Genomic DNA, 12,531 nt, shown 5'->3' on the forward strand with positions numbered 1-12,531 from the left:
ACCATAAAATATGATGCATATGTGACGACACTGAAGAAACTTCAAGCTCGACAGAGTCATGTTCGACCACATCGGCAAAAGCAGGGTGTTTTGCTGTTGCACGACAATGCACGGCCACATGCCAGTCAAAAAACCATGGAAGCGATCTCAAAAACCGGATGGACTACACTGAAACAGCCGCTTTAGAGTCCTGACGTGGCTCTATGTGACTATAATCTCTTTGGGAAACTGAGAGACTCTCTTCGTGGAACGAGGTTTGAAGATGATGACTCCCTTGTGCACGCTGCCAAACAGTGGCTCCAACAGGCTGGTCGAGAATTTTACCGTGCGGCTATACAGGTGGTGGTTCCAAGATGGCATAAGGCAGTTGAGAGGGATGGAAATTATGTGGAGAAATGAAAATATTGTTCCTAAAGGATGCATCTACACACTGTAAAACTTTCAAACATGTAGAATAAAACATGGATTAAAAAAAATTGAGTGCATTTCTTTTGGAGTGACCCTCGCATATAGGAACTTAGACTATGCTCGAGCATTTTGCAGCAAACCGATATTATGGATATTGGTCTCTCTTTATGCGGGTCCAAGGGATGTAGAAAGCAGGAATGCAGAAATGCTGATACGTTTCACGTTTCATTTCCTGTGGCAAAACCGTAACGCGTTTGCGACTGTAGTACGGGTGTTACTCACTCGACTTATCGGCGAGCACCTGTCCCGCACTGTCGAGGTAGCCCTTGTTCTTGAGGTCAACCAGCAGCTGCAGGTAGTCTCTGCGCTGCACGTTTCCACTTTCTCTCTGGGCGATTGTGTCCGTCACCAATTTGTGCACGAACTTATGGACCTCCACAGACATCAACCTACGACATAAGCACGCCAGCATGTACTTCAAAGGGCGTCGGAAACAACATCTTAACAATGGCGTCATATCGTTTCACACATACAGTATATTTTTACATGTTACTTACGTAATAAATAACAATTTTAATATGACAAATAGCACGAAAATGATTTGAGTGTCTACGGTGACAGTGTGAGTAAATAATGCTGACTATGATCTAATACAGTTTATACTAGCAGTACTTCTACTCCTGCTGCTGTTGGCACTCATAATAATAATAATAATAATAATAATAATAATAATAATGGAGACAGATACAAAAAGAATTTACAGATGTGCTAAATAAACACAGCAAGTTCTGGGAAAAGGAAATTTTAAGAGACTACACCGACTAAGAATAATGGGAAATAAGGAATAACTGGAAAGAAGGATTCACACTAGGAACGAGTGTGTACAGGGACAATAGTAATCATTGATGAAGTCTTCTCGGGTTATCAGTCGAGTCAAGAAAAACTTTCCTAGAGAATGGCTATTCTGAGACGCAGATAAGATGTGCTTTTCAACAGAGCAAGAAGAAGAAGAAGAGAAGACGTAGGTGAAGAAGACATTAAGCGCTTAGCGTTCCTTCCGTATGCTGCACCGCCCACGGCAGAGATTGCTAGGATATTAGAAAAGAGCAACGTTAGAATCATTTTTCGCTCATCGCCAAAATCAACAATATGCTGGGCTCAGTGAAGAGTAAACTAGGAGTACAGACACATGGTGTCTACAGCATCAGCTGCGAGTGTGACGAGCAGAACATCGGCCTAAAGGAGCGATGTGTGCCGCAGCACTGTTCCGAACACGTAAGGAGCATTTCGCCTAGACTGCAGCAAACAGAGAACTCTGCGGTGGCGGAACACAGTCTCAAGGAAAACCGTCACACATCGAACAAATAAAGCTGTTCTGCTGCGGGGCGAACGGGTTCTGGGATTCTATTTAAAGAGGCTCTAGAGATATGAGCCGATGATAACACTGGCAATCGAGACAGCGGTTTCCAACTAGGACCGCATGGATTGCAGCGATAACAAAAATACAAGAACGCTCCGATGCGAAACCGGCGAAAGCAGCGGATGGAATGTACAGGATCCACCAAGAGTAGAGTATGAAAGCGGAATTTGGTTGCGATAATTACACGTTTGTTGTTTGAAACTGATAAACAACATTTTATTCAAAATAAACTCCATTGCTATTTACAGGGTGTTTCAAAAATGACCGGTATATTTGAAACGGTAATAAAAACTAAACGAGCAACGATAGAAATACACCGTTTGTTGCAATATGCTTGGGACAACAGTACATTTTCAGTCAGACAAACTTTTGAAATTACAGTAGTTACAATTGTCAACAACAGATGACGCTGCGGTCTGGGAAACTCTATAGTACGATATTTTCCACATATCCACCATGTGTAGCAATAATATGGCGTAGTCTCTGAATGAAATTACCCGAAACCTTTGACAACGTGTCTGGCGGGATGGCTTCACATGCAGATGAGATGTACTGCTTCAGCTGTTCAATTGTTTCTGGATTCTGGCGGTACACCTGGTCTTTCAAGTGTCCCCACAGAAAGAAGTCACAGGGGTTCATGTCTGGCGAATAGGGAGGCCAATCCACGCCGCCTCCTGTATGTTTCGGATAGCCCAAAGCAATCACACGATCATCGAAATATTCATTCAGGAAATTAAAGACGTCGGCCGTGCGATGTGGCCGGGCACCATCTTGCATAAACCACGAGGTGTTCGCAGTGTCGTCTAAGGCAGTTGTACCGCCACAAATTCACGAAGAATGTGCAGACAGCGTGATGCAGTAATCGTTTCGGATCTGAAAAATGGGCCAATGATTCCTTTGGAAGAAATGGCGGCCCAGACCAGTACTTTTTGAGGATGCAGGGACGATGGGACTGCAACATGGGGCTTTTCGATTCCCCATGTGCGCCAGTTCTGTTTATTGACGAAGCCGTCCAGGTAAAAATAAGCTTCGTCAGTAAACCAAATGCTGCCCACATGCATATCGCCGTCATCAATCCTGTGCACTATATCGTTAGCGAATGTCTCTCGTGCAGCAATGGTAGCGGCGCTGAGGGGTTGCCGCGTTTGAATTTTGTATGGATAGAGGTGTAAACTCTGGCGCATGAGACGATACGTGGACGTTGGCGTCATTTGGACCGCAGCTGCAACACGGCGAACGGAAACCCGAGGCCGCTGTTGGATCACCTGCTGAACTAGCTGCGCGTTGCCCTCTGTGGTTGCCGTACGCGGTCGCCCTACCTTTCCAGCACGTTCATCCGTCACGTTCCCAGTCCGTTGAAATTTTTCAAACAGATCCTTCATTGTATCGCTTTTCGGTCCTTTGGTTACATTAAACCTCCGTTGAAAACTTCGTCTTGTTGCAACAACACTGTGTTCTAGGCGGTGGAATTCCAACACCAGAAAAATCCTCTGTTCTAAGGAATAAACCATGTTGTCCACAGCACACTTGCACGTTGTGAACAGCACACGCTTACAGCAGAAAGACGATGTATAGAATGGCGCACTTACAGACTGCGTTGTCTTCTATCTCTTTCACATCACTTGCAGCGCCATCTGTTGTTGAAAATTGTAACTACTGTAATTTCGAAAGTTTGTCCGCCTGAAAATGTACTGTTGTCCCAAGCATATTGCAACAAACGGTGTATTTCTATCGCTGCTCGTTTAGTTTTTATTGCCGTTTCAAATATACCGGTCATTTTTGAAACACCCTGTATATATTTCTCCCACCTTTCCTGCAGGCTGTGAATGCCACGCCAAAAACCCAGTTCTGAATGTGACGCAGAAAGCCGTTTATCTTCCGTTGAAAGCTATGATAAAGGTGCAGAAAGTAGCAAAATGGGTTCCTCATAAACTGAATGAAAGACAGCCAGCAAGTCGATAGACCATTTGTGAAATGCTGCTCGCCAAATACGAAAGAAAGTCGTTTCTCCATCGATAGTGACAGATGATGAAAAATGGATATATTTTGAGAATCTTGTTGTTTTTGTTGTGGTCTTCAGTCCAGAGACTGGTTTGATGCAGCTCTCCATGCTACTCTATCCTGTGCAAGCTTCTTCATCTCGCAGTACCTACTGCAACCTGCATCCTTCTGAATATGCTTAGTGTATTCATCTCTTGGTTTCCCTCTACGATTTTTACCCTCCACGCTTCCCTCCAATACTAAATTGGTGATCCCTTGATGCCTCAGAACATGTCCTACCAACCGATCCCTTCTTCTAGTCAAGTTGTGCCACAAATTTCTCTTCTCCCCAATTCAATTCCATACCTTCTCATTAGTTATGTGATCTACCCACCTAATCTTCAGCATTCTTCTGTGGCACCACATTTCGAAAGCTTCTATTCTCTTCTTGTCCAAACTATTTATCGTCCGTGTTTCACTTCCATACATGGCTACACTCCATAAAAATACTTTCAGAAATGACTTCCTGACACTTAAATCTATAACGATGTTAACAAATTTCTCTTCTTCAGAAACGCTTTCCTTGCCATCGCCATCCTTTCTACTTCAACCATCATCAGTTATTTTGCTCCCCAAATAGCAAAACTCCTGTACTACGTTAAGTGTCTCATTTCCTTATATAATTCCCTCAGCATCGCCCGACTTAGTTAGACTACATTCCATTACCCTTGTTTTGCTTTTGTTGATGTTCATCTTATATCCTCCTTCAAGATACTGTCCATTCCGTTCAATTGCTCTTCCAAGAATCTTAAGCGTCGTAAATCATGGGTGACTCCAGGCAAACCATCGACATACACTGCAAGACCAAATCGCTTTGAAAAGAAGACAGTGATCTGTGTCTGGTGGGATAAGGAAGGTGTCATCTTTTATGAGCTGCTAAGACCTGGTGAAAACGTTAACACTGATCGTTAACAACAGCAAATGATAGATTTAAATGGAGCATTACGTGAAAAACGACCGGAATGAGGAAAAAGGCAACACAAGGTACTATTGCTCCAAGGTAACGCTCCATCACACACAGCAAAACGGGACAGGGAAACGACCGCGGCGTTCAGTTGGGAAATACTAGGGCATGCAGCTTGTTCTCCAGACTTGGCTCCGTCCGATTACCACCTGTTTCCATCGCTGAGGACACGCTCTCGCTGAATCTCGCTACAGTTCGTGTTAAAATGTACGAAAATGTCTCGCTGACTGGTTCGCTTCAGAAAGAAGAACTGGTTACCTGAAGTCGTTGAAACTTTCCAAATCTTAGGTGGAAGGAGTATATAGAGGGCCTTTAGAAGGGCGATGTACTTGAGGGCAATATTATCAAAATAGAAGAGGATGTATGTTGTTGTTGTTGTTGTTGTTGTGGTCTTCAGTCCTGAGACTGGTTTGATGCAGCTCTCCATGCTACTCTATCCTGTGCAAGCTTTTTCATCTCCCAGTACCTACTGCAACCTACATCCTTCTGAATCTGCTTAGTGTATTCATCTCGTGGTCTCCCTCTACGATTTTTACCCTCCACGCTGCCCTCCAATACTAAATTGGTGATCCCTTGATGCCTCAGAACATGCCCTACCAACCGATCCCTTCTTCTGGTCAAGTTGTGCCACAAACTTCTCTTCTCCCCAATCCTATTCAATACTTCCTCATTAGTTACATGATCTACCCATCTAATCTTCAGCATTCTTCTGTAGCACCACATTTCGAAAGCTTCTATTCTCTTCTTGTCTAAACTATTTATCGTCCATGTTTCACTTCCATACATGGCTACACTCCATACGAATACTTTCAGAAATGACTTCCTGACACTTAAATCAATACTGGATGTTAACAAATTTCTCTTCTTCAGAAACGCTTTCCTTGCCATTGCCAGTCTACATTTTATATCCTCTCTACTTCGACCATCATCAGTTATTTTGCTCCCCAAATAGCAAAACTCCTTTACTACTTTAAGTGCCTCATTTCCTAATCTAATTCCCTCAGCATCACCCGACTTAATTAGACTACATTCCATTATCCTTGTTTTGCTTTTGTTGATGTTCATCTTATATCCTCCTTTCAAGACACTGTCCATTCCATTCAACTGCTCTTCCAAGTCCTTTGCTGTCTCTGACAGAATTACAATGTCATCGGCGAACCTCAAAGTTTTTATTTCTTCTCCATGAATTTTAATACCTACTCCGAATTTTTCTTTTGTTTCCTTTACTGCTTGCTCAATATACAGATTGAACAACATCGGGGAGAGGCTACAACCCTGTCTTACTCCCTTCCCAACCACTGCTTCCCTTTCATGTCCCTCGACTCTTATAACTGCCATCTGGTTTCTGTACAAATTGTAAATAGCCTTTCGCTCCCTGTATTTTACCCCTGCCACTTTTAGAATTTGAAAGAGAGTATTCCAGTCAACATTGTCAAAAGCTTTCTCTAAGTCTACAAATGCTAGAAACGTAGGTTTGCCTTTCCTTAATCTTTCTTCTAAGATAAGTCGTAAGGTCAGTATTGCCTCACGTGTTCCAGTGTTTCTACGGAATCCTAACTGACCTTCCCCGAGGTTGGCTTCTACTAGTTTTTCCATTCGTCTGTAAAGAATTCGTGTTAGTATTTTGCAGCTGTGACTTATTAAGCTGATAGTTCGGTAATTTTCACATCTGTCAACACCTGCTTTCTTTGGGATTGGAATTATTATATTCTTCTTGAAGTCTGAGGGTATTTCGCCTGTTTCATACATCTTGCTCACCAGATGGTAGAGTTTTGTCAGGACTGGCTCTCCCACGGCCGTCAGTAGTTCCACTGGAATATTGTCTACTCCGGGGGCCTTGTTTCGACTCAGGTCTTTCAGTGCTCTGTCAAACTCTTCACGCAGTATCGTATCTCCCATTTCATCTTCATCTACATCCTCTTCCATTTCCATAATATTGTCCTCAAGTACATCGCCCTTGTATAGACCCTCTATATACTCCTTCCACCTTTCTGCTTTCCCTTCTTTGCTTAGCACTGGGTTTCCATCTGAGCTCTTGATATTCATACAAGTCGTTCTCTTATCTCCAAAGGTCTCTTTAATTTTCCTGTAGGCGATATCTATCTTACCCTTAGTGAGATAGGCCTCTACATCCTTACATTTGTCCTCTAGCCATCCCTGCTTAGCCATTTTGCACTTCCTGTCTATCTCATTTTTGAGACGTTTGTATTCCTTTTTGCCTGTTTCACTTACTGCATTTTTATATTTTCTCCTTTCATCAATTAAATTCAATATTTCTTCTGTTACCCAAGGATTTCTACTAGCCCTCGTCTTTTTACCTACTTGATCCTCTGCTGCCTTCACTACTTCATCCCTCAAAGCTACCCATTCTTCTTCTTCTACTGTATTTATTTCCCCCATTCCTGTCAATTGCTCTCTTATGCTCTCCCTGAATCTCTGTACAACCTCTGGTTCTTTTAGTTTATCCAGGTCCCATCTCCTTAAATTCCCACCTTTTTGCAGTTTCTTCAGTTTTAATCTACAGGTCATAACCAATAGATTGTGGTCAGAGTCCACATCTGCCCCTGGAAATGTCTTACAACTTAAAACCTGGTTCCTAAATCTCTGTCTTACCATTATATAATCTATCTGATACCTTTTAGTATCTCCAGGGTTCTTCCATGTATACAACCTTCTTTCATGATTCTTAAACCAAGTGTTAGTTATGATTATGTTGTGCTCTGTGCAAAATTCTACCAGGCGGCTTCCTCTTTCATTTCTGTCCCCCAATCCATATTCACCTACTATGTTTCCTTCTCTCCCTTTTCCTACACTCGAATTCCAGTCACCCATGACTATTAAATTTTCGTCTCCCTTCACAATCTGAATAATTTCTTTTATTTCATCATACATTTCTTCAATTTCTTTGTCATCTGCAGAGCTAGTTGGCATATAAACTTGTACTACTGTAGTAGGTGTGGGCTTCGTATCTATCTTGGCCACAATAATGCGTTCACTATGCTGTTTGTAGTAGCTTACCCGCATTCCTATTTTCCTATTCATTATTAAACCTACTCCTGCATTCCCCCTATTTGATTTTGTGTTTATAACCCTGTAGTCACCTGACCAGAAGTCTTGTTCCTCCTGCCACCGAACTTCACTAATTCCCACTATATCTAACTTCAACCTATCCATTTCCCTTTTTAAATTTTCTAACCTACCTGCCCGATTAAGGGATCTGACATTCCACGCACCGATCCGTAGAACACCAGTTTTCTTTCTCCTGATAACGACATCCTCTTGAGTAGTCCCCTCCCGGAGATCCGAATGGGGGACTATTTTACCTACGGAATATTTTACCCAAGAGGACGCCATCATCATGTAATCATACAGTAAAGCTGCATGCCCTCGGGAAAAATTACGGCTGTAGTTTCCCCTTGCTTTCAGCCGTTCGCAGTACCAGCACAGCAAGGCCGTTTTGGTTATTGTTACAAGGCCAGATCAGTCAATCATCCAGACTGTTGCCCTTGCAACTACTGAAAAGGCTGCTGCCCCTCTTCAGGAACCACACGTTTGTCTGGCCTCTCAACAGATACCCCTCCGTTGTGGTTGCACCTACGGTACGGCTATCTGTATCGCTGAGGCACGCAAGCCTCCCCACCAACGGCAAGGTCCATGGTTCATGGGGGGAAGAGGATGTAGATGAAGATAAAATAGGAGATACGATACTGCGGGAAGAGTTTGACAGAGCACTGAAAGACTTGAGTCGAAACAAGGCCGCGGGAGTAGACAGCATTCCATTAGAACAACTGACGGCCTTGGGAGATCCAGTCCTGACAAAACTCTATCATCTGGTGAGCAATATGTATGAGAAAGGTGAAATACCTTCAGACTTCAACAAGAATATAATAATTCCAATCCCAAAGAAAGCAGGTGCTGACAGATATGAAAATTACCGAACAATCAGTTTAATAAGTGACAGATGCAAAATACTAACGCGACTTCTTTATAGACGAATGCAAAAACTGGTAGAAGCCGAACAGTTTGGATTCCGTAGAAATGTTGGAACACGTGAGGCAATACTGTCCTTACGACTTATCTTAGAAGAAAGATTAAGGAAAGGCAAACCTACGTTTCTAGCATTTGTAGACTTAAAAAAAGCTTGTGACAATGTTGACTGGAATACTCTCTTTCAAATTCTGAAGCTGGCAGGGGTAAAATACAGGGAGCGAAAGGCTATTTACAATTTGTACAGAAACCAGATGGCAGTTATAAGAGTCGAGGGACATGAAAGGGAAGCAGTGGATGGGAAGGGTGTGAGATAGGGTTGTAGCCTTTCCCCGATGTTATTCAATCTTTATAGTGAGCAAGCAGTGAAGGAAACTAAAGAAAAATTCGGATTAGGTATTAAAATCCATGGAGAAGAAATAAAAACATTGAGGTTCGCCGATGACATTGTAATTCTGTCAGAGACAGCAAAGGACCTGATAGAGCAGTTGAACGGAATGGATAGTGTCTTGAATGGAGGATATAAGATGAACATCAACAAAAGCAAAACGAAGATAATGGAATGTAGTCAAATTAAGTAGGGTGATGCTGAGGGAATTAGATTAGGAAATGAGACACTAAAAGTAGTAAAGGAGTTTTACTATTTAGGGAGCAAAATAACTGAAGATTGTCGAAGTAGAGAGGATATAAAATGTAGACTGGCAATGGCAAGGAAAACGTTTCTGAAGAAGAGAAATTTGTTAACATCGAGTATAGATTTGTGTCAGAAGTCGTTTCTGAAAGTATTTTTATGGAGTGTAGCCATGTTGGAAGTGAAACATGGACTAATTAGTTTGGACAAGAAGAGAATAGAAGCTTTCGAAATGTGGTGCTACAGAAGAATGCTGTAGATTAGATGGGTAGATCACATAACTAATGAGGAGGTATTGAACAGAATAGGGGAGAAGAGGAGTTTGTGCCACAACTTGACAAGAAGAAGGGACCGGTTGGTAGGACATGTTCTGAGGCATCAAGGGATCAAAAATTTAGCATTGGAGGGAAGCGTGGAGGGTAAAAATCGTAGAGGGAGACCAAGAGATGAATACACTAAACATATTCAGAAGGATGTACGTTGCGGTATGTACTGGGAGATGAAGAAGCTTGCACAGGGTAGAGTAGCATGGAGAGCTGCATCAATCCAGTCTCAGGACTGAAGACCACAACAACAACAACATTATGTTCGAGTATAATGACTTTTCTGGAGACTAGAAATCTACTCTGTAGAAGTCAGCATGGGTTTCGATAAAGACGATCGTGTGGAACCCAGCTTGCGCTATTCGTCCACGAAACTAAGAGGGCCATAGACACTGGTTCCCAGGTAGATGCCGTGTTTCTTGACTTCCGCAAGGCGTTCGATGCGATTCCCCACAGTCGTTTAATGAACAAAGTAAGAGCATATGGATTATCAGACCAATTGTGTGATTGGATTGAAGAGTTCCTAGATAACAGAACCCTGCAAGTCGTTCTCAATGGAGAGAATTCTTCAGAAGTAAGAATGATTTCAGGTGTGCCGCAGGGGAGTGTCGTAGGACCGCTGCTATTCACAATATACATAAATGACCTTGTGGATAACATCGGAAGTTCACTGAGGCCTTTTGCGGGTGATGCTGTGGTATATCGAGAAGTGATAACAATGGAAAATTGTACTGGAATGCAGAAGGATCTGCAACGAATCTCAATGTAGACAAGTGTAATGTGCTGTGAAGTAGGCATTAGGAGTGATTTAAAATGGAATGATCATATAAAGTTGATCGTCGGTAAAGCAGATGCCAGACCGAGATTCATTGGAAGAATCCTAAGGAAATGCAATCCGAAAACAAATGAAGTAGGTTACAGTACACTTGTTCGTCCACTGCCAGTGTGGGATTCGTATCAGATAGGGTTGATAGAAGAGGTAGAGAAGATCCAATGGAGAGCAGCGCGCTTCGTTACAGGATCATTTACTAATCGCGAAAGCGTTACGGAGATGATAGATAAAGTCCAGTAGAGGACTTTCAGGAGAGACGCTCTGTAGCTCGGTACTTGCTTTTGTTGACGTTTCGAGAACATACCTTCACCGAGGAGTCAAGCAGTATATTGCTCCCTCCTACGTATATCTCGCGAAGAGACCATGAGGTTAAAATCAGAGAGATTAGAGCCCACACAGAGGCACTACACGCAACAAGCGGCTACACGGGTAGCAGGGGTTGTGTGGCGTGGGCTGGGCGGTTTTTTAGGTTAGATGGCCTTGGGCAAGTACAGAAAGGGCAACAGCCTCAACGGGTGCGGGGCAAAGTCAGGACATGCGGGGAACAAGCAGCAATCGGTATTGTAATTGTCAACTGTCGAAGCTGCGTTGGTAAAGTACCAGAACTTCAAGCGCTGATAGAAAGCACCGAAGCTGAAATCGTTATAGGTACAGAAAGCTGGCTTAAGCCAGAGATAAATTCTGCCGAAATTTTTACAAAGGTACAGACGGTATTTAGAAAGGATAGATTGCATGCAACCGGTGGTGGAGTGTTCGTCGCTGTTAGTAGTAGTTTATTCTGTAGTGAAGTAGAAGTGGATAGTTCCTGTGAATTATTATGGGTGGAGGTTACACTAAACAACCGAACTAGGTTAATAATTGGCTCCTTTTACCGACCTCCCGACTCAGCAGCATTAGTGGCAGAACAACTGAGAGAAAATTTGGAATACATTTCACATAAATTTTCTCAGCATGTTATAGTCTTAGGTGGAGATTTCAATTTACCAGATATAGACTGGGACACTCAGATGTTTAGGACGGGTGGTAGGGACAGAGCATCGAGTGACATTATACTGAGTGCACTATCCGATAATTACCTCGAGCAATTAAACAGAGAACCGACTCGTGGAGATAACATCTTGGACCTACTGATAACAAACAGACCCGAACTTTTCGCCTCTGTATGTACAGAACAGGGAATCAGTGATCATAAGGCCGTTGCAGCATCCCTGAATATGGAAGTTAATAGGAATATAAAAAAAGGGAGGAAGGTTTATCTGTTTAGCAAGAGTAATAGAAGGCAGATTTCAGACTATCTAACAGATCAAAACGAAAATTTCTGTTCCGACACTGACAATGTTGAGTGTTTATGGAAAAAGTTCAAGGCAATCGTAAAATGCGTTTTAAATAGGTACGTGCCGAGTAAAACTGTGAGGGACGGGAAAAACCCACTGTGGTACAACAACAAAGTTAGGAAACTACTGCGAAAGCAAAGAGAGCTCCACTCCAAGTTTAAACGCAGCCAAAACCTCTCAGACAAACAGAAGCTAAACGATGTCAAGGTTGGCGTAAGGAGGGCTATGCGTGAAGCGTTCATTGAATTCGAAAGTAAAATTCTATGTACCGACTTGACAGAAAATCCTAGGAAGTTCTGGTCTTACGTTAAATCAGTAAGTGGCTCGAAACAGCATATCCAGACACTCCGGGATGATGATGGCATTGAAACAGAGGATGACACGTGTAAAGCTGAAATACTAAACACCTTTTTCCAAAGCTGTTTCACAGAGGAAGACCGCACTGCAGTTCCTTCTCTAAATCCTCGCACAAACGGAAAAATGGCTGACATCGAAATAAGTGTCCAAGGAATAGAAAAGCAACTGGAATCACTCAATAGAGGAAAGTCCACTGGACCTGACGGGATACCTATTCGATTCTACACAGAGTACG

General features: G+C 42.7%; 1 protein-coding gene across 1 annotated transcript in view; it reads right to left on the bottom strand.

Annotated features, from left to right (window-relative positions):
- Window positions 1-12,531, bottom strand: part of LOC126412802 (probable cytochrome P450 6a20) — a 90,821-nt gene that overhangs the window by 23,675 nt on the left and 54,615 nt on the right. The window contains exon 6 of the mRNA XM_050082580.1: window positions 691-857. Coding sequence (XP_049938537.1) covers window positions 691-857 — 167 coding nt within the window. The remainder of the gene's footprint in view (window positions 1-690; window positions 858-12,531) is intronic.

This window comes from Schistocerca serialis, chromosome 7 (genome assembly GCF_023864345.2).
Source record: "Schistocerca serialis cubense isolate TAMUIC-IGC-003099 chromosome 7, iqSchSeri2.2, whole genome shotgun sequence".
In the NCBI taxonomy this organism is placed as follows: domain Eukaryota; kingdom Metazoa; phylum Arthropoda; class Insecta; order Orthoptera; family Acrididae; genus Schistocerca; species Schistocerca serialis.